This window comes from Spea bombifrons, chromosome 5 (assembly GCF_027358695.1).
Source record: "Spea bombifrons isolate aSpeBom1 chromosome 5, aSpeBom1.2.pri, whole genome shotgun sequence".
NCBI classification, from domain to species: Eukaryota; Metazoa; Chordata; class Amphibia; order Anura; family Pelobatidae; genus Spea; species Spea bombifrons.
In genome coordinates, this window is record NC_071091.1 from 50,313,423 (window position 1) to 50,332,127 (window position 18,705).

The 18,705-nt window shown below is 38.0% G+C and overlaps 1 protein-coding gene across 1 annotated transcript in view; it reads left to right on the forward strand.

Annotated features, from left to right (window-relative positions):
- The window catches only part of SEMA5A (semaphorin 5A), a 148,528-nt gene that overhangs the window by 112,070 nt on the left and 17,753 nt on the right, over nucleotides 1–18,705 (forward strand). The window contains exons 9-13 of the mRNA XM_053466346.1: nucleotides 3,657–3,942; nucleotides 6,410–6,545; nucleotides 8,458–8,662; nucleotides 12,372–12,579; nucleotides 14,654–14,771. Coding sequence (XP_053322321.1) covers nucleotides 3,657–3,942; nucleotides 6,410–6,545; nucleotides 8,458–8,662; nucleotides 12,372–12,579; nucleotides 14,654–14,771 — 953 coding nt within the window. The remainder of the gene's footprint in view (nucleotides 1–3,656; nucleotides 3,943–6,409; nucleotides 6,546–8,457; nucleotides 8,663–12,371; nucleotides 12,580–14,653; nucleotides 14,772–18,705) is intronic.

An 18,705-nucleotide genomic window follows, 5' to 3' on the forward strand; every position in this document is an offset into this window, starting at 1 on the left:
TGAGCAAAGAAGCTGTAGAAGCTGCAACTCCTCCGTGGTCCAACAATTTGGCTAAGAGCTAAGAGGGAGAGTGCTCATCGGGCAGCAGATGCCTGATACCCAGACCAGCACTCTGCCCACTCACCCCCCCTATAGATACGCTACTGCCCGCTTTGTCAGTTACTTGAGTGTTAGATTTAAAACACAAACATTTTTACCCTAAACCAAGGAAGTAGAGATATCAACAAAAACAATCAAAACACTTTCAGCAGAAAAGGAGAGGTGGTTTATGGGTAGTCATCCCAAACCATGAATTGTGCATCACTGGATCAACTCTAAAATTGTTTAAACTACTTTACACACTTATGATTTGGAGGTCTCTTGTGATTGTGTGATGACTGCATATCATATGTGGTATGTATGTGTTCAGTTTTTGCCTCTTTCAGGTAGCACAGGGGAAAAAGTAGGGTGTAGTTGAAATCCTTCTGTGATATGCTTTAAGGGAACATATAGTTTTGGGGGGTAATTGTGGTGCTTAGGTGTCTTATCTTCAAAAGCAAGTTCCTGGTTAAATTGTAAAAATAAACCACTCTAATGAATCAGGGGCCTATTGTTACCATGAATCGCTGACATGCCACATACATGTGGTATCTACGTGCTCAGGACTAGTGCAGGTAACCCAGTGTGCAGCATCCATTCCAAAATGGAATGTGTTTGTTTTGTGAAAAGGTAGAGAGAAAATCCATCAAAATCCTGTGTTTCTGTTAGATTTGTGGTTGCAGTAGCCCATCTAGAAAGGTAGTTGGGTGTCTTTTAAATCCCCTTTCTTGTCTTTTTGAGGATTTGATTCACCTCTGCTAATTTCCTAGCTGAAACCACTTAAAGCAATCATGATTTGGGGGTCTCTCATGGACGTTTAATGCTAACGTAACACATATGTGTTCAGGAGACATGAGAAATATTTTGGTCCAGTTAGGCCAGGATGTAGCGTCCATTCTTTAGCATGAAAAAGTTGAGGAAAATAACAAAACATCCTCTGTTCTTTGAAGTTTTGTGGCTGCTGTGGGCGACCTAGAAATAGAAGTAGGGAGTCTTTGAAATCTTCAGGTACTGAACTTTCAATCAATACATAGTTTGTAGCCTATTACAAGGTGCATGTTCTTGGTTCAACCATGAACATTTTTTGGCTGTAAACCATTTTGAACAATTTGGGGGCATATTTTGGCCATGTGGTGATATTACCGTATATAACACATTTGGTATTTTGTTATTCAAGACATTTTGAAGATTCATGCAATAACTTTTTTATTAAATTTGGCTAACATTTGAGAAATATATAATCATATATACCGATGCTATTTTGCTGCGTAAGATAAAAATCACAGGAAAACTCATATATTTCAAAGCTGTTAGTAACTCACTGTTTTAATAAAAAGTAGGTAAACTTATGCTTGTGCTATTGTCCTTTATGGAAGCTTTCAGTTAATATATTCACTATATGGACAAAAATATTGGGACATGCCTCTTAATTATTGAATTCAAGTGTTTAAATCAGACCCAATGCCACAGGTGTATAAAATTAACCACTTAGCCATGCAGTCTTCATTAACAAACATTTGTGAAAAAGTGGGTTGTTCTGAAGACCTCAGTGAATTCAACCGTGGTACTGTGATAGGATGACACTTTTGCAATAAGTCAGTTTGTGAAATGTCATCCCTACTAGATATTCCAGGGTCAACTGTAAGTGGTGATATTGGGAAGCGTTTAAGAATAGCAGCAACTCAGCCACAAAGCAAAAGACTGGGTAAAGTCACTGCGGGGTCAGCAAGTGCTGAGGCACGTGGTGCGTAAAAGTTGCCAACGCTCTGCTGAAGTGTTCCAAACTTCCGCTGGCATTAATATCAGCATACCTGGGAACTCTCCCGATTTGACCGGCTGAAGCACCCCTTCTTCGGCTGACGTCAGTGGGCAGTCCTGGCCGAGTCCCGCAAGGGAAGGCTCCGGGTAGCCGGAGTGAAGAAGTTCCGAGGTATGAATATCAGCACCTGAAACCATGCAGCAGGAGCCTCATGGAATCAGCTTTCATGGCCAAACAGCTGCATGGAAGTGTCACATAACCACTCACAATGCCAAGATTGAGTAATGTCAGATCAAGTAATGTAAAGCACACCGCCACTGGACTCAGTGGAAACGTGTTTTGTGGAGTGGTGAATCACTACTTCTCTGTTTGGCAGTCTGATGGACAAGTCTGGGTTCAGCGGATGCCAGGAGAACATTACCTGCCTGACTGCATTGTGCCAACTATAAAATTTTGTGGAGGAGTGATAATGATATGGGGCTGTTTCTCAGGGGTTGAGCTAGACTCCTTACTTCCAGTGAAGGGAAATCGTAATGCTTTAGGATACCAAGACATTTTGGACAACACTATGCTTACAACTTTGTGGAAACAGTTTGAGGAAGGCCCTTTTCTATTTCAGTATGCCTTTGCCCCAGTGCACAAAGCCAGGTCCATAAAGACATGGTTGGATGAATTTGGTGTGGAAGAACTTGACTGGCCCACACAGAGCCGTGACCTCAACCCAATCCAACACCTTTGGAATGAACTGGAATGGAAATTCACAGCCATGCCTTCTCATCCAACAAATGTTCTACTGGATGAATGGGCAAAAATTTCCAGAGAAACACCCCCAAAATCCTGTTTAAAGTCTTCCCAGAAGAGTGGAAGCTGTTATAGCTGCAAGGGGGGGGGGTCAACTACATATTATTGTCTGTGTATTTGGAATGCAATGTCATAAAATTCCTTGTAGGTGTAATGGTCAGCTGTCCCAATACTTTTGTCCATATAGTGTACTTTTGTTCATTTTAACATTTTATCATGCTTTACCATGGCATTTAGTAAAATACATGTTTACTTCAAAAAATATACTTATGGGATGTTGTCGTTTTAAAAAGCAGTCGTTTTAAAAAGCATTTATTATATTTCTTTATAATGTATTTGTAAGATAATATGAAAATATGTAATAATCTTTTTTAAATTTAAGACTTCATATCTTACCCCACAATGGAACATTCACCACAGGTTAATGAAAAGTTGAATTTCTGCTGAAAAAAAATAATACATAGTTTTCCATGGGTTAAGTGAAAACCTTTCATGGGAATTGTGGTTAAACAAAATGATGTGGAAACTGTTTCAAATGCCTTTGCCTCCTAGGGGAAAAAATTGGACCAGACCACTGGCGCTCAAAGGTTTAAGTGCACCTGCTCCATACAAGTTTCTAATTATTCCAATGCCCCACCCCAAGTCAGAATTTATAATGTTATCTCTTATTTATATCACAGCATTAATGGTACAGTCTAAATCTCCCAAACACACATACTTTAATCTTCATCAACGATTACATTGTCTTTACATTTTTTTCATACTGTTTGTATTTTTTTTTTAAATATTTTCATGTTAACCAAGACCTATTGTTATTTCCTAGTGTCATTTTAACATATAATCAACTGTATACATGGTTTTACTTAACAATACTCTCTTTTACATTTTTAATTTTAAGGATTGAGTTCAATATTGAAACATTGACAGTAGCTTTGTTATACCTACATATTCTTACTATATCATGGAAACCAACATTGTTTTATTGTATTCACATTTGATGTAAATCATTATTTTTCAGAGCCAAATTTTGTGTCATCGTATGTTATTGGAAACTTCACATACTTCTTTTTTCGAGAAAATGCTGTAGAACATGATTGTGGAAAGACAGTATTCTCCAGAGCCGCGCGCGTGTGTAAAAATGACATTGGAGGGAGGTTTCTATTAGAAGACACATGGACAACTTTCATGAAGGCTCGAATGAACTGCTCTCGGCCAGGAGAGATCCCATTTTATTACAATGAACTCCAAAGTACCTTTTTCCTGCCTGAACTTGATCTGATATATGGCATCTTTACCACTAATGTGTATGTATTATTGAGAATTATTCATTTTTCCAAAAAATTAGCCTCTTAATGCCATGAGGCATACTACTCCATCTTATTCCTTTCTAATGGATGCTCAAGTAACCCTTTAGAAATAATAATGCATCCTAAGTACTTTGTTGTTCCACTTCATTAGTCAGCCAGGAGCCAGTAACACTGCCATTATTTTTAACTGTGTAATCTACAGACTCTTGTGTTGTCTCTTCTAGTACGTGGAAGAACAACAAGAAGTTTCATGATATTGTTTAATTGAAATGTCTGTACTCAAGGTGAGAAATTCCATTCCAAGATTGTGGCTTCTTTATAGCCGTATGCACTGTGCACCCTGGGCACCCTTGGACTATACATGTAAAAACGATATCAAAACAATGCCCTATCTGTCCTTGGGAAAAAAAATTGTGTGGGCACACTTAATATGAAAAGAACAAATATATTTGAAAAAATGGCAAAATAAGCTCCAGTCTCTAGCATGTGAAAGGCTTAAAATGCAAATTACTTAAAAATAAGATATGAGAAATATATAAAATCTGCTAAACTGAATACAGTTCCAAGCATGCAATTTACGTAACTCCAGTGAGCTCCAGCGGTGGTTGTTGGAACGCTGCAAGTGGGGGATCAGACCCCATGCACATTCATGCAAAACACGTCAATTAGGCTGCAGTGTCTACTTCAGGTAAGGGTTTAACCCCTTCAGTCCTCTATGGACGTACCGGTATGTCCATAAAACGCATTGCAAGAAACCCTTTTGGACGTACCGGTACGTCCTGACCTTCTTATCAGGGAGATCAGGCTGTCAGCATGGCTTTTTGCTTCCAGATCCTTTTGCTTTCGCTGGCTTTCTGCTTCCAGATCTCCAGTAACGGCTGCCGGTGCAAGCGCTGGAAAGTTGTAACAGTTTAAAATGCCCGATCATGTGATCAGGCATTCCCTTCCGGGTCGCGTCACTGCTGATGTCACCCTGAAGGTCATCGGAGGACAGGATATCCCCTGCAGGGTCTGTCTAGACCGTGCTGGGATATCTGATCGGTCTGATGAGGCAGTGATCACAGACACTGTGATTTCTATGCAAGTCTATGAAGACTTGCATGGAGATCACAGTGTGATCGGTGCAGGAAGATTGCAGGGATTCTCACTCTTCTCTTCTTAGTGATTTTTTTAACAATAAAAAAATACAATAAATAAAAATAAACAATAAAGTGAGCTAAGTAATGTCATTGTGACATCACTGGCCTAATAGCATGTTTAAGAGGTCCCTAAGAGGACCTCTAACCATACTGCACTGATAACCCTGCATTTAAAAAAAAAACAAAAATACAAAACATAAAATGAAAAAATAAAATAAATTATAAAAAAGATAAAAATTAAAAAAAGAAAAAACTCTTACATCCCATTGCCATAGCACAACATCTAAAAGGTATAACCCCCTGCCCCCGTTCACAACCCTAAAACCCTTTAAGCCATAAGTATGAAAAATACTACCCAATAGGGTAATATATGTAAGGGACAGCCCTCTAGAAAAGAAAAAAAAAAACCTAAGGTGGGGTATTTCCTTAATCAGGAGATGCAGCTAAACAATTGTGGCTGAGTTTCTCTGCCGTAACACATACTCTGTACAAAAAAATCTAAGAAGAGTGTTGGTGAAAAAAAGCGCAGGCTGAGGCCACCTTTGACAGTGATTGTGGCCAAATAGCTGTGCCCAAATACCCCTGATATGATAGCCTTTGTAATCTGCTACTTTTGTGGGTATTTTTGGTTTATTTGTTTAAAATTAGAGTTGCAATTACATTATACCTAGTGAAAAAATTCGACGGCTTTGTAAAGAATAATGTACATCTTACAGTAGGTTCGCTATAAGTGCTGGGAAAGTATGGAAATTCTATATAAATGAAGTATTTCTGAAATCAGGACACCTGAATTGATAGATTTGGAGGAGATTTTCCATTACTTTACCTAATTTTGTGAGGATTCAAAGGGGAAAATATATAAAAACAATTTGGGGGGGGTTAAAATTTTTGCTAGTTTTTACTAAATTTCTCATCCTAAATTTTTCGCTAATTATCTAACTATATGTTATTAAAAGAAAACCCTCTTCTCTTCTTGAAAAAACAATATATATATAGTTTAAATAGGTACACTATTCACAGGAAAGGGGAATAATCGCTGAACCGACTGCAAAAATGGACCCGGGACTTGGGGTACCAAAAACCCCTGGGACTGAAGGGGTTAAGAAGAATGCATATTAAAGTACTCAGAGAGTACTATAATATATGTTCTTTATAATGGCTGTTAGGGACAGTAAACAGTCCTTTTAAGTAATAAGCAATTCTGAAGATAGGATTGTTTTTAATGTTAAGGTAACTTTCATCTTACTATATTATTTAGAGGATATTAGTCACCATGTTATGTTTTTGTTGATAATGATGTGTACGTTTTTTTCCAATTTATACAGAAATAGCATCGCTGCTTCAGCTGTCTGCGTCTTCAACGTAAGCGCTATAACCCAGACTTTCAGTGGACCGTTTAAATATCAGGAAAATGCTCGTTCTGCTTGGCTACCCTATCCTAATCCCAATCCAAATTTCCAGGTATGCTGTGTTTTTTTGTTTTTTTTTAATAAACAATGAGCAATGTATGATGCTACGTTGACATATGCATGTGTATGTATTGTTTTTGCAAACATCTCCTTTTTCTGTTAAGGACAGTTATTTATTTAAGTTTAACAACTGAAAGTTTTTTTTTTTAACAACGTAACAAATATTATGTCACTAACTGCAAGGGAACAACACAAAAAAATATTGCAGCCTATCCTCCCAATGGACAACTCAAACATACTATTAATCTTAAAACTGACAGTGGCAAAAATGTTGATTGATAAACTGTTAACACTGTATGCCAAATAGTGTCTAAAGATGACAAGTTTTAAACGTAGCTTCTTGAGGTCAATTTTTCACGTTATTAAATAGCAATCCTCTCATAGACTGCAATAGAAAATAATTGAAATAGAAATATAACAGTGAAACATTTTGTCTTAATTATTGATCCTTTTATATATCAATATATATCTGTTTATTATCTATGTTTCACATGTATTTGCTGGTTGCTATTCAATTACATTAAGTTTTTAGTCTAAGTTATTAGCTTAATCCATTTATAACTCTATCCATTTTCGGTACTCAACTACTTGTGATCGATTATGTCCAGTAATTGAATCCAGACCATTGTTGTGTCTGTTAGGTTTTTGTAGTTGTATATGGTTTATTTCTCCTAGTGAAATGCTAATCCTGTATAAATTATATTGAAAACATATTTCCAGTAGTTTCAAAAAAATGGCATGTCTATATCTTTAAATAATCATATCATATTTGCTGCAGTGTAAATACTTTGTTTTACTTAGCTAATGATACCATGTACAATTACTAGTGGCAGTATAACATAAACATAACCCAATTGCATGACTAAATAGATCAAAAAGCTGTACCATTCACACTACAGTATCGTGATTATGTGACTAGATAAGGAGCAGCCCAGGCCATCCCTGCCAAACAAAAACATTCAAAAAAGCGGAGGAGGTGGGCTAAGCTTCTTACCAGAAAAGCTCACAATGAAAAAGTTTCATAAATTGATAATTTATTAGTCCATCCTTCAGTCAATACAGCAGATATTCACCAGGAGAGGAGAGAGAGAAGTAGGGGGGTGAAGCGTCAGACGCGCTTAATCATTGGCACGATTAACCCCACAAATCTACTAATTATATGTAGATTAAAAAAGATGTCATGACCAAGAACAGCATTACCATAATTAGATAATACACATTTGCGAGAAAAAAGGAACATTTAAAAATAAATCAAACATAAATAACGTTATAAGCACACAGAGCAAAGCAAGTTCATAAATTATATAATTAATGTGCAGATATATGATAATTTAAAAAAATATGCATAATTCTCCTTGTATAATACACATAAAAGATCAGAGAATATTTGAGTACCACCTTGTGGTCAGAAGAATGTACTACAGAAAGAAAGTATTTGTGCCCCTTTATAACAAAACATTTTATATACTCAGTGGGTGCACCATTTGTACAAAGTTTATATAAAGGCCCAGTGATAAATATATCAACTAAAACATATTATTCAGTACTGTAAAAATCCACTAAAGGTGACTAAAAACTTTAGACCAACAAGTGTTGAGTTCAGAAATCCAATAGGCCTCTCTTATTGAGAAAAGTGTGACAATTACCACCTCTTGGTAAGATTTTCACTTTCGCAGTAGCGTGGAATTGTAACACTCTAGTTCCTCCTCAATTCTTAAAGTGTCTACCTACTGGAGTATCAGATGTATCAGTAACTACATGTATTACATGTTCCCTGATTCTCCATTTGAGTGGTCCAATAGCATGGACAGCGTGAAATTAAATAAACTACAAATGAAGTATGGCAATATAAGAACATGTGGATTGTACAAAAAAAATGTTTTGTATTTTTGTATATATTTCAGTGTGGTACAGTGGATCAAGGATTGTATGTTAATCTGACTGAAAGAAACCTCCAGGATGCCCAGAAATATATTTTAATGCATGACGTGGTGCAGCCAGTTAATAAAATACCATACTTCATGGAGGATAACAGCCGATTTACTCATCTTGTGGTAGATGTTGTGCAAGGGAAGGAAATGGTGTACCATATAATATACCTGGCAACAGGTAAGACATTACCACTATCGTTTTGTGCTTGGAGAATTATATTATTTTTATTCCTCTTAACCTACATTTATAAAATACATTTTTAGAAAAGTGATTTGTGATTTAAATGTATTCATCTTATTTAATAAAATATTGTTCAGTGTCAGCGGACGGGAACCCTTTTTTCCACACAAGTATGCTTTCTTCGAGAGCACCTAACCAGCTATACCCCTCCTGAAAAACATTTACCAAATTTTTTACTTAGACTTTGTATAGTATGGAGAAACACTAGTAGTTAACTGGCATATAAATCCTGCACAGTTGATAAACAAGCACACATATCTCTATCTATTTTAAATTATTCATATTTTGATAAGGTTGCGGGATTACCATTCCAGTAAATTCCACCATTTGGCTTGCCACCTGTACCAGATCCATGATTTACCACTTTATGTCCCAAGAAATGCAGGGGTTAGTGGCCATGTTATCCAAAGTACTATGGGGGTTCCATGTGCAAGCCTTGTTCTTATAATTTGCCTAGTGCTATGTTATGTTAGTTGAAAATAACACTTTAAAGACACTTTTCCACAAATATTTAAAATGTTTTAAAATGTTATATATTAACTCATTATAGTTGATTCTACACAAACTATTGTTCTACATTCATCACTGTATGTTTTATTGTGAGTAAAAAAAAGTGTGGTAAATTCATTGAAAATAAATAAAAGCCTGTAAATGCTATGTTAAGAACATTAAAAATAGAAGAAGGCTCCAGGCACGCAGGGGTTCCATCAGACAGATTTATTGTAGGAAACAGACAACAACGTTTCGACCTCACAATGAGGTCTTTATCAAGTTGATAAAGACCTCATTGTGAGGTCGAAACGTTGTTGTCTGTTTCCTACAATAAATCTGTCTGATGGAACCCCTGCGTGCCTGGAGCCTTCTTCTATTTTTGATTTACTGGGGAGCTGGCCCTTCCTGGCACAGCTAAGCACCTGAGTTCCTGTGGGGAGTGAGTGCAGATTCCTAATTCTGGTGACATGTTAAGAACATTAGTCATCTTATGGTCAATTAACACAATTTATGTGTGTTGCTTGGACAATGCCTATATCTGAAGTGATTTATTTGTTCTGTCTAGTACTCATAAAGCTTGAGACTGAAGTGATAAGATAAGAAAATAACAAAAAGCAACAATGCACTGGCACCAATATCATGATGAGTAGGAATCAAAATAAAATTGAGATCATTTTAAATAGTTGTCTCTTTTTCAGATATTTTCCTTAAATCTATTTGTCAATTTGTCATGTTAGAACTAACACTTTTCAAAAATGACACCTTTGATATGAGGTTTAAAAAATGTTGCACAAAAAATCTCTCATCACATTGGTGTGAGAAATGGATGCTGTTTTCACCGAAGTGTGTGACCATCAGTATCCAGTAGCTGAAAGATGAATTACATTCTTCAGTCTTTATAGTACCGTCATATGTAGTTCATTGTTTTTGTTTTCAGTACTTATTTTTCTTTAACGAGAGTATTCACATTTAGCCTCACTTCTTCCTACTTGCATCAGCAACTTGCCAGAACCTTGTAACTTAATTAGAGATGTGGCCCTCAGCCACTGCCCTCTGTGGTCGGAGTCTTCACTACATTAAAAAATGTGCTTCTTCTAACTCCTTCTAATACAATCTGTGGAGGCTATGCCCATCCCAGGCCTGTTTTAACACCCTCACTGTATTAGCCTCTTCCACTTTTGATGGGAGGTTGTTACAATTATTTATCACCCACTCAGTAAAAAATACCTCTGAATTTCCAGTTTTAGACTATGATGTCATGTTCTAACATTTCTCCTTCTTTGTAGTAAACGTTAAATCCTAAACGTAAACGTGTTTAAATGTTTTTATCACATGCTCCCTCTCTCTTCTTCAGGGGAGGGCTGGAACTGGAAGCAGGTAAAACCAAGTGGCACCATCAGCTCCTTGCCCCACCCCAAAATTAACATATGCACTGGTACTCATATTTACACACATATATTACTCATCCTCACACTGACACTCTAATTCACACACTCTTGCACATACACATTCATGCTTATACATATCCCCTTTCTAACACACATACCCTCTCCCACTACAATCTTGCTCCTTCTTTACGCCAACCCTCTTCTACCCCTTTTAACATCCCCAGAGCCATTTTGTAGCCACCCGCACATACTGTGAGAGCAGCTGTGCTTTTACTACAGGGTCATGTAGCATTGCATTATGTAACTCCACAAGTGGGCCAGTCCAAGTCTTTTTCCTCAGATGCCTTTTCTTGATTATGGAAGCAGAGGGTGCATTTTTTAATGTTCAATTTTTTTTTAATATTATATCATTTTCAAGAGCTGAATCATAAATCTACTCACCGAGAGTTACCTTGGAAACATTTATTGTCAACATAAAAAACCCCCAAAAATATATAAAATTGTAGTCTCATAAATGGATGAAAGCTGTCAAAATACATACAGTTTTTGTATCGCTGTTTATTAAATATTGACAACAGGCTGAGAAAATGTTAGCATTGCTATTTTTTGTGACACAAGAAGCACTTAAAATACATCTTATAACAAATGTGTTCAGCTCACATATTAAGGTAAATGCTTTTACTTTTGTTTCTACAATGTTAAATATATTCCTCCAAGCTGTGTTCGTTGAATACAATCTGTTAGCTCCTAAAATATTAGGATTTGTAAGCATAAAAATCTCTAGTACTTGACATTGCCTAACGAAAGTACTTTTATACTGATATGTTACCCATTACTGGATCATAATAATCTAAAAACCATAGTTCATACATGTTTGACAATAGAATTTAACAGCCATTCTATCATGTGATACATTTATGATCAGCTTGCAAATAATATTAAAAAAATGTTTGGAATCTAAAGATTTCAGTAAATGCTTGGCTTCATATAGCAGAAAATTAAGCTACCAAAATTAATAGATTGGGGAATTTTACATGGTAATCACAAGCATATGCAAATATGTAGTTCCCTTTTAATTTAACTCATTTGAAACTCATGATTTAGTGACCACAGCCAAAGAAATAAAAACAAAAAGAGCTCCATCTTATTGACATATTACTGCCAACGGTGCTCACAGAGCGGTGTTTCCCCTATGGACAAAACCACATAATGTGGGGGAGAAATGAACAAAAGGCATAGGTTAGAAGCAACAAAGTGTGTTTAAGCAAAAGTATACGTAAGCAAAATAAAATAACTATTTATATTTATATTATATTATATTAAGTGAATAATATAGACTATACCTTTCTACTGTGTTATTAATAATGTGAAAAAGCTCAACCAAATTAGTTTAAACATAAAGGTAACATTACTAAAAAGTATTACCGGTATATAAGTTATCATTCATGATGTTAACTTTAAATGCAAGATCATAATAAATATAGAGTGAAATGCGTCAGGTTTGCTTAAATGTTAAAAAACCCAAGTGTTGAAAAGTTGTTGAGCATACCTTCATTGTGCAATGGATTGCCAATAGCTGATGATAATTATATATATGTACTTAATAAAATGCACTAAAGTTTGGATTTCATAAGAATAGAATTTGTTCTAATAATAACTGTCGAACCCTATGTTGATTTGTTTTTAAACAAACTGTAGATTGCTGAATGATATAAATATACATTGCATGATGAATGAACTGCAGCAATATTTTATTTGCACTACAGATTATGGAACAATTAAAAAAGTCCTGGCTCCAATAAATCAAAACACTAGTAGTTGTCTTTTGGAAGAAATTGAACTTTTACCAAAGGGACAAATAGAGCCAATCCGAAGACTGAAGATCCTTCACAGCCAAAGTGTACTATTTGTGGGATTGTATGGTCATGTTATAAAGATCCCTTTGAAAAGATGTCTTTTCTACAAAAGCCGCAGGTATTTTGGTAATGGTCAATGTTGCATATGTTTTTTTTTATTTATTTCATTAGTTTGTTAAAGGTAGTTCATTTAGTGCAATTGTTGTAGCAGAGCCAGAGGACTGAGTGTGTTTACATATACAGAATTGATGTCACCAGATTTTAAATTATGTGTGATATATTTTTCAGGTGTAAATAAAACATTGCAATTAAGACAAAATGTATTTGATAGAACAAAAAGAGAAGATGTGGAAATGGATATACAGTTTAATAGTTGATTTACACATACATGCACACATACACATCCATTCTCACACTCACTTATACATCCACATCCATGCTCACACACACACCACATGTTGGTGTTGTTGAAATGCCTCAATAGCGAGGAGCAGGCACTCTTAGGTACAAAGGAGGAGCAGGTGGCAGAGTGGCCTGCTGAGTATTGATCAACTGATTGAGCCCTTGTTTAATGTCAAGTTTTCTATGTGAGCAGACTCCTTGATGCAAGATCGCCCTCCAACCATTTCCCCCTTAGGTTGAGTCCTTGGACACACTACAACCCAGAGAGAGTAGAACTAGGCCAGACAAGCCAGGTTCAGGAATGCAGAGATACGGAATGTCAGAAATTAGGCCAAACGTCGGTACAAATTCCCACAAAAATGCTCCAAGTTATTTGCAAAGCCATTAAAGCTGCAAGGGGGGGGACTCTATATTAATGCCCATGGTTCTGGAATGAGGTGTCCAACAGGCTCATATAGGTCTAAGTTGCAGGTGTCCACATACTTTTGATCTTATAGATCATATAGTGCATATGCCATAAACAAGTAAGAATGTTCTAGTGCAGCTGAACACAGTTGAACATTTCAAACCTGGGTTGTTAACAGTGAACTTTGAGAATAGGTAATATAGCGTGAGAAACTGAGAATCCTATTTTTTAACTAGCCACAAGATTTCTAAACAAGTTAGTGAGCATGAGCACGTAGACAGCTAATTACATAAGCTTCCATGCATTACAAAAATATATATAAGCCTTTCAGCAGTATTGAAACTCGGTTATGAATCGGTGTGTGATGCCTGGTGCTCAGTCCTGCAACCTGTCTCCCAATAAAGTGTTTCCAAAATCACCACAAATACAAACTTTCCCATTTGCACTAGCTATGTGTAATTACTCACGCTGCAGCCGGAAGGAGGCGTGGCTAGCAGCGGGGGTTGTCTGCGTGCATCGGGCAGACATTCCCCGGCTGTCAGAGATCAGAGTTCCGCGCGCCGGTGCCGGTGCATCTTTGTTGAGACAGGAGGATCCAGATCCCCTGCAGCTGCGGGGGATCTGGATCTTAGTCGTTTCATAGTCAGACTTTGAGGTCTGATTATAAGACGACCCCGATTATAAGACAAGGGGTATTTTTCAGAGCATTTGCTCTGAAAAAAACCTTGTCTTATAATCGAGCAAATATGGTATTAGAACAAAAAATATAAACTGTAATGTGTATTCAGGCTTTTAATTTTTTTTAATTTTAGTTACATATTTTATTAACATAAATTTCCTAAATTGTAAGTACCCCTCAGCTTTCATGTTAGCAGTCATCCTCTAGTCTTCAGACATTCCCAACATCATCTAATATTTCCATAGATTTTTGCTTTCATGGAAACCAGGGTTATACAGGTCAGTATTTTTTTTTAAAAAAAGCAGTAGCTAACTCAACACAGTAAACATGTAGTTGGATGGGCATTTACAAGTAAACTATCCCTGTTCGAGATCAATGATTCTCAGTGTTGATTCTCAAATACCCCAGGAATGCACATCTTCTGTTTTTGTTTTTCTTGTTAGTCTAGATGGATCACTCATGTCTGTACAATTTTATGAGAACAAACTGAGAAAGTCTGGGGACTTGACTGTCAATGTCAATGACGTAGTATTTGCTCATGCTTGAGATTCTATGTATTGCGTGAACAATCCTTGCATGTAAATAATGTAACAATGTTTCTCTGTACTCATGCTTAGAAAATTATAACACTAATAAACAGCAGTTTCTGTTTGCAGCTTAAGTTGAGATATTTTTATTCAATTATGCAAAAATTGGGTTTTCTAGTGCCTGCATTGGAGCTCAAGATCCATATTGTGGCTGGGACATGGTTACAAAGAAATGCACAACGCTTGATGAAAGCATGAGTATGAGCCAGTGGGAGCAAAGAATCACAGCTTGTCCAGTGAGTCAAACTTTATATTGTTATATTTTAATATAGTACATGTGGTTCCATTAACTCAAACATTAATAAACTGCCTTTTACTCATTACTGCTCAATATCAAATTGTAGTTATTACATCTCAACCAGTAATGTGACACATTACATTTTGCTTAGTGATGCACAGTGTTAATTATAGCGTTAATTGCAGTTATAGATCAACTCAATAAGACATACAAACCCTGTATTTGCAGGTATACAGTAAGTAAATAATACACGGAAACAGCATTACAGGTATAGAGCAATTCAATTCATGCAAATGCAGGCTTGCAGTTATAGATCAACCCAGACTGCATACATAAGGACTTGCCCCAGCACCTAGTCTGCACACACAGGACTAGGGTTCATTTGTCTTGGGTGGGTTTTTCATGTTTTACATTGTTAAAGCTCATAGGGCCTACATTTTGGTTAATTATTACTTTGTTAAACCAAAGGTTTAGTTCAAAGCACATGTTTTGTGATTTCCTTTCAAGGTTTTCAGGGACTGGGAAATGTTGTTGATCTCTTGGTGGGGTGGCACCTTTTTCTCCGGTGGAGAGTTGGTGTGCATTGAGATCAATAGTGGTCTCCCAGGGTTTCTGATCTGAGACCACGTTTCTTTTTCTTGTTTAACCTAAACAGGTTAACCCGTGTTTGGTCTCTCTAAAACAAGCACATTGAAGGCATAGTGATGAAATGTATGCCGGGGCCCAAATGTTATGCACCCATCATATTTTGAACATTATGCATTCCAGAATTTTACTTTGATGTGTCAATTGATTGACCCCCCCCAGGCAGATACAGCCAAGATGTGTGGCCCTTCACCCTTCCACTGGTAACATCTTCCTATGAAAGCTAACAATCCCCATTCTGTGCCAAGCACAAGCAAATTCATGCAGTGTCATGGCAGCAGACAAGGCTCCAGGCCCAGTTGGTCTCTCTTTACTATACAACAGGTTTGCAGACATGCTTAAATATTGTCAAGCATTTCACCTTATTAGGGGACCAGAATGCTCAATTGGTCCAGAACAGAAACTATGTATTAAGTCGAATAGGGTCTTCAGATCTGCATGTAGCTTAACCCAGGGAATTAAGCATGTACATGCAGAAATCAGGATCTGGAAAGGGCAGAGCGTAGGGGCCTACTGACTACTATCCCCTCTCCATTACTACCAATGTCCAATAACCCAGACTTACTGAGAACTGCTCCATATCTGCCTAGGTGTTCATTTTAGCTCTGTGGGAGCCTGTGACGTGGTTGCAGAGGGTTCCCCCTTGGCCTCAATTGCCTGTGGCTGGGGGACTGATGGCCCTGGACAGGTTCAGATACATGCAGGTCTCCCATTATGTCACTACTGAAGTTTTGGGAAGGCAAAACTTTGACAGGGATCTGATTGGCTTTAAGCATCCTTACCTGGGAGAGGGTGCCTCTCTGAGGCATTTTGCTACTCTATAGACTCCTTCTTAGGGAATATGAGCTTATCCCCTCATTCATGGGTAAATTGAAAGGGATCCAGAGGAGGGTGCTGTCAACTGAGCAGTGACAAAATATCTGTATCCTAACAAGCACATGTTAAATAGCATATAAAACTCAGAAGAATACATATAAAGTCCTCACAATATAATACAGAACCCCAAGCCAGCGGAGTGCTAGTGAAGAGGAGGCATTTATTAATTTGTGGTGGGACCAAAGTGCAGGCAGTGATTGAGCAACTCTCGGCTCTAGACCTGGCCCCTATGGTGCTACACCACACAAAGCAACAGAGGAGGGCTGGCAGCCTAAGGCCTGGGGGGCAAGTCTAGTCAACTGGCCCATTGCACCATCAAAGCGGCTGCGAGCGACATTGAAAGTGGCCGTCGTGCGGCAGTCACTCCACCAGCGCCTAATGAAATTAAAGTGGCCGGCGTGCACACACCGCATGCCTCAGCTCTTCATCACACCCCTTTTAAGACGTGGGAAGAGGAGCTGAGGCATGGCCGTTGGGTCTGACAGCCGCATGATGCAGGGGTGTACCTAGAGTATTTGGCACCTGTGGCAGACCCTGTATGTGGCACCCCCCCACACACACACTTTAAAACTGCATAGTTTTTATGGTTAGGCAAACATTGACAGGGGTACAGCAAAATTGTTATCATTATATACTTAGGGATTACGCAGCACCACCGTCAATGTGTGCGTATACATTGAGCCAGACACTGACAACCCCTATCACTATATACTAAGCCAAACATTGATGTGGTGTAGCTTACCACTTTAGTGACTGGCATAGTATATAGTAGGGATGCACCGAAATGAAAATTCTGGACTGAAACTAAAAATTCACTTGGCCAAAACTGAAAAAAAAAAAAAAAAAACTTTAAAATACTTTATTAAAAGTAACACCAAAATTAGACAAAAAAATCAACAACAATATTAACATAAATATACACATATATATATATATATATATATATACACACACACATATATATATATATATATATATATTAATACTGTCATTGAATTATTCTGTCCAATAAAAGTGTTAACACACCGAAGTTGGACCAAAAAATAATTTATAACAGCAATCACACTCCTATCATGCCTAGGCAGCCACTACATGCTGGAATCTGGGCATGAAAGGAATGTGATTACGGACTCCCTATGCCAAGCTATCCCCCAACACTTACACATCCATGCTATCTGAAACCCTCATTCACAAACATTCAGTATAACATCGATCACTCTCACACACTTACATTAAGCATAACACCCATCACTCTCACACACTTACATTCAGCATAACACCCATCACTCTCACACACTTACATTCAGCATAACACCCATCACTCTCACACACTTACATTCAGCATAACACCCATCACTCTCACACACTTACATTAGGCATAACACCCATCACTCTCACACACTTACATTCAGCATAACACACATCACTTTCACACACTTACATTCAGCATAACACCCATCACTCTCACACACTTACATTCAGCATAAGACCCATCACTCTCGCACACTTACTAATCCACTCTCTCCTACCTTTTCTTCTTTCACTCTCACTTTTCCTCCTCTTCTTCTTCTTCTTCTTCTTCCTGTCCTGTGCACTAGTGATGGGAAGTTCGGATCATTAAAGTGAATCGGATCATTTCGATTCGTTCACTGAAATGATCCGATTCATGATCCGGATCTTCGGATCACTCAGTGTGCCTGCACGGAGTTACTGTTTTCCAGTAACTCCGTGCAGGCACACTAACGATTGGCTCCGCCCCTTTCATTATGAATCCTCCCCCCTGCTTCCAGTGATGTCAATGAAGGCAGAGAGCCGTTCAAAGATTCGGATCTTACAGGGATCCGAATCTTACAGTGATCCGGATGATTCACAGACTGAACCGCTACAAATGAATCGTTCAGTCTAGTGAACCAATTCATCCGGATCACTAAAAAGAACCGAATCAAATGAACGATTCGTTCATGATCCGGACATCACTACTGTGCACTGAGCGCGGAAGACGGTGGGCGTGGCTTCCGTGTTGTGCGCCGGGATTTGACATCAAGTCCCGGCGCACAGCCACAGTTGCTGCTCGCATCGTTTCTGAAGGCGTGCCGGCATGGTGGCACCCCTCAGATGAGCGGCAGCCGGGGCGGACCACCCCCCCCACTAGGTACGCATGACGGCCGCATTCAATCTTGCTCGCGGCCGCTTAGTTTTTAACTTTGCGGCCGCAGCCGCATTGAATGCTCGTCTAGTGGTCGTCCGTCCGGCCCAGCCCGCCCCTGCAAAGCAATCAATTTCAAAATATAAGTGTTTACTCACTAACCATTTGTTAAAGGCAACCAGACATCTCAATGTTATGTAGTGGAGAAGGAGTGTTTAAAAAAAAAGGTTGAGGAGATCAGGGAGATGGGAGAATTGGTCTAATT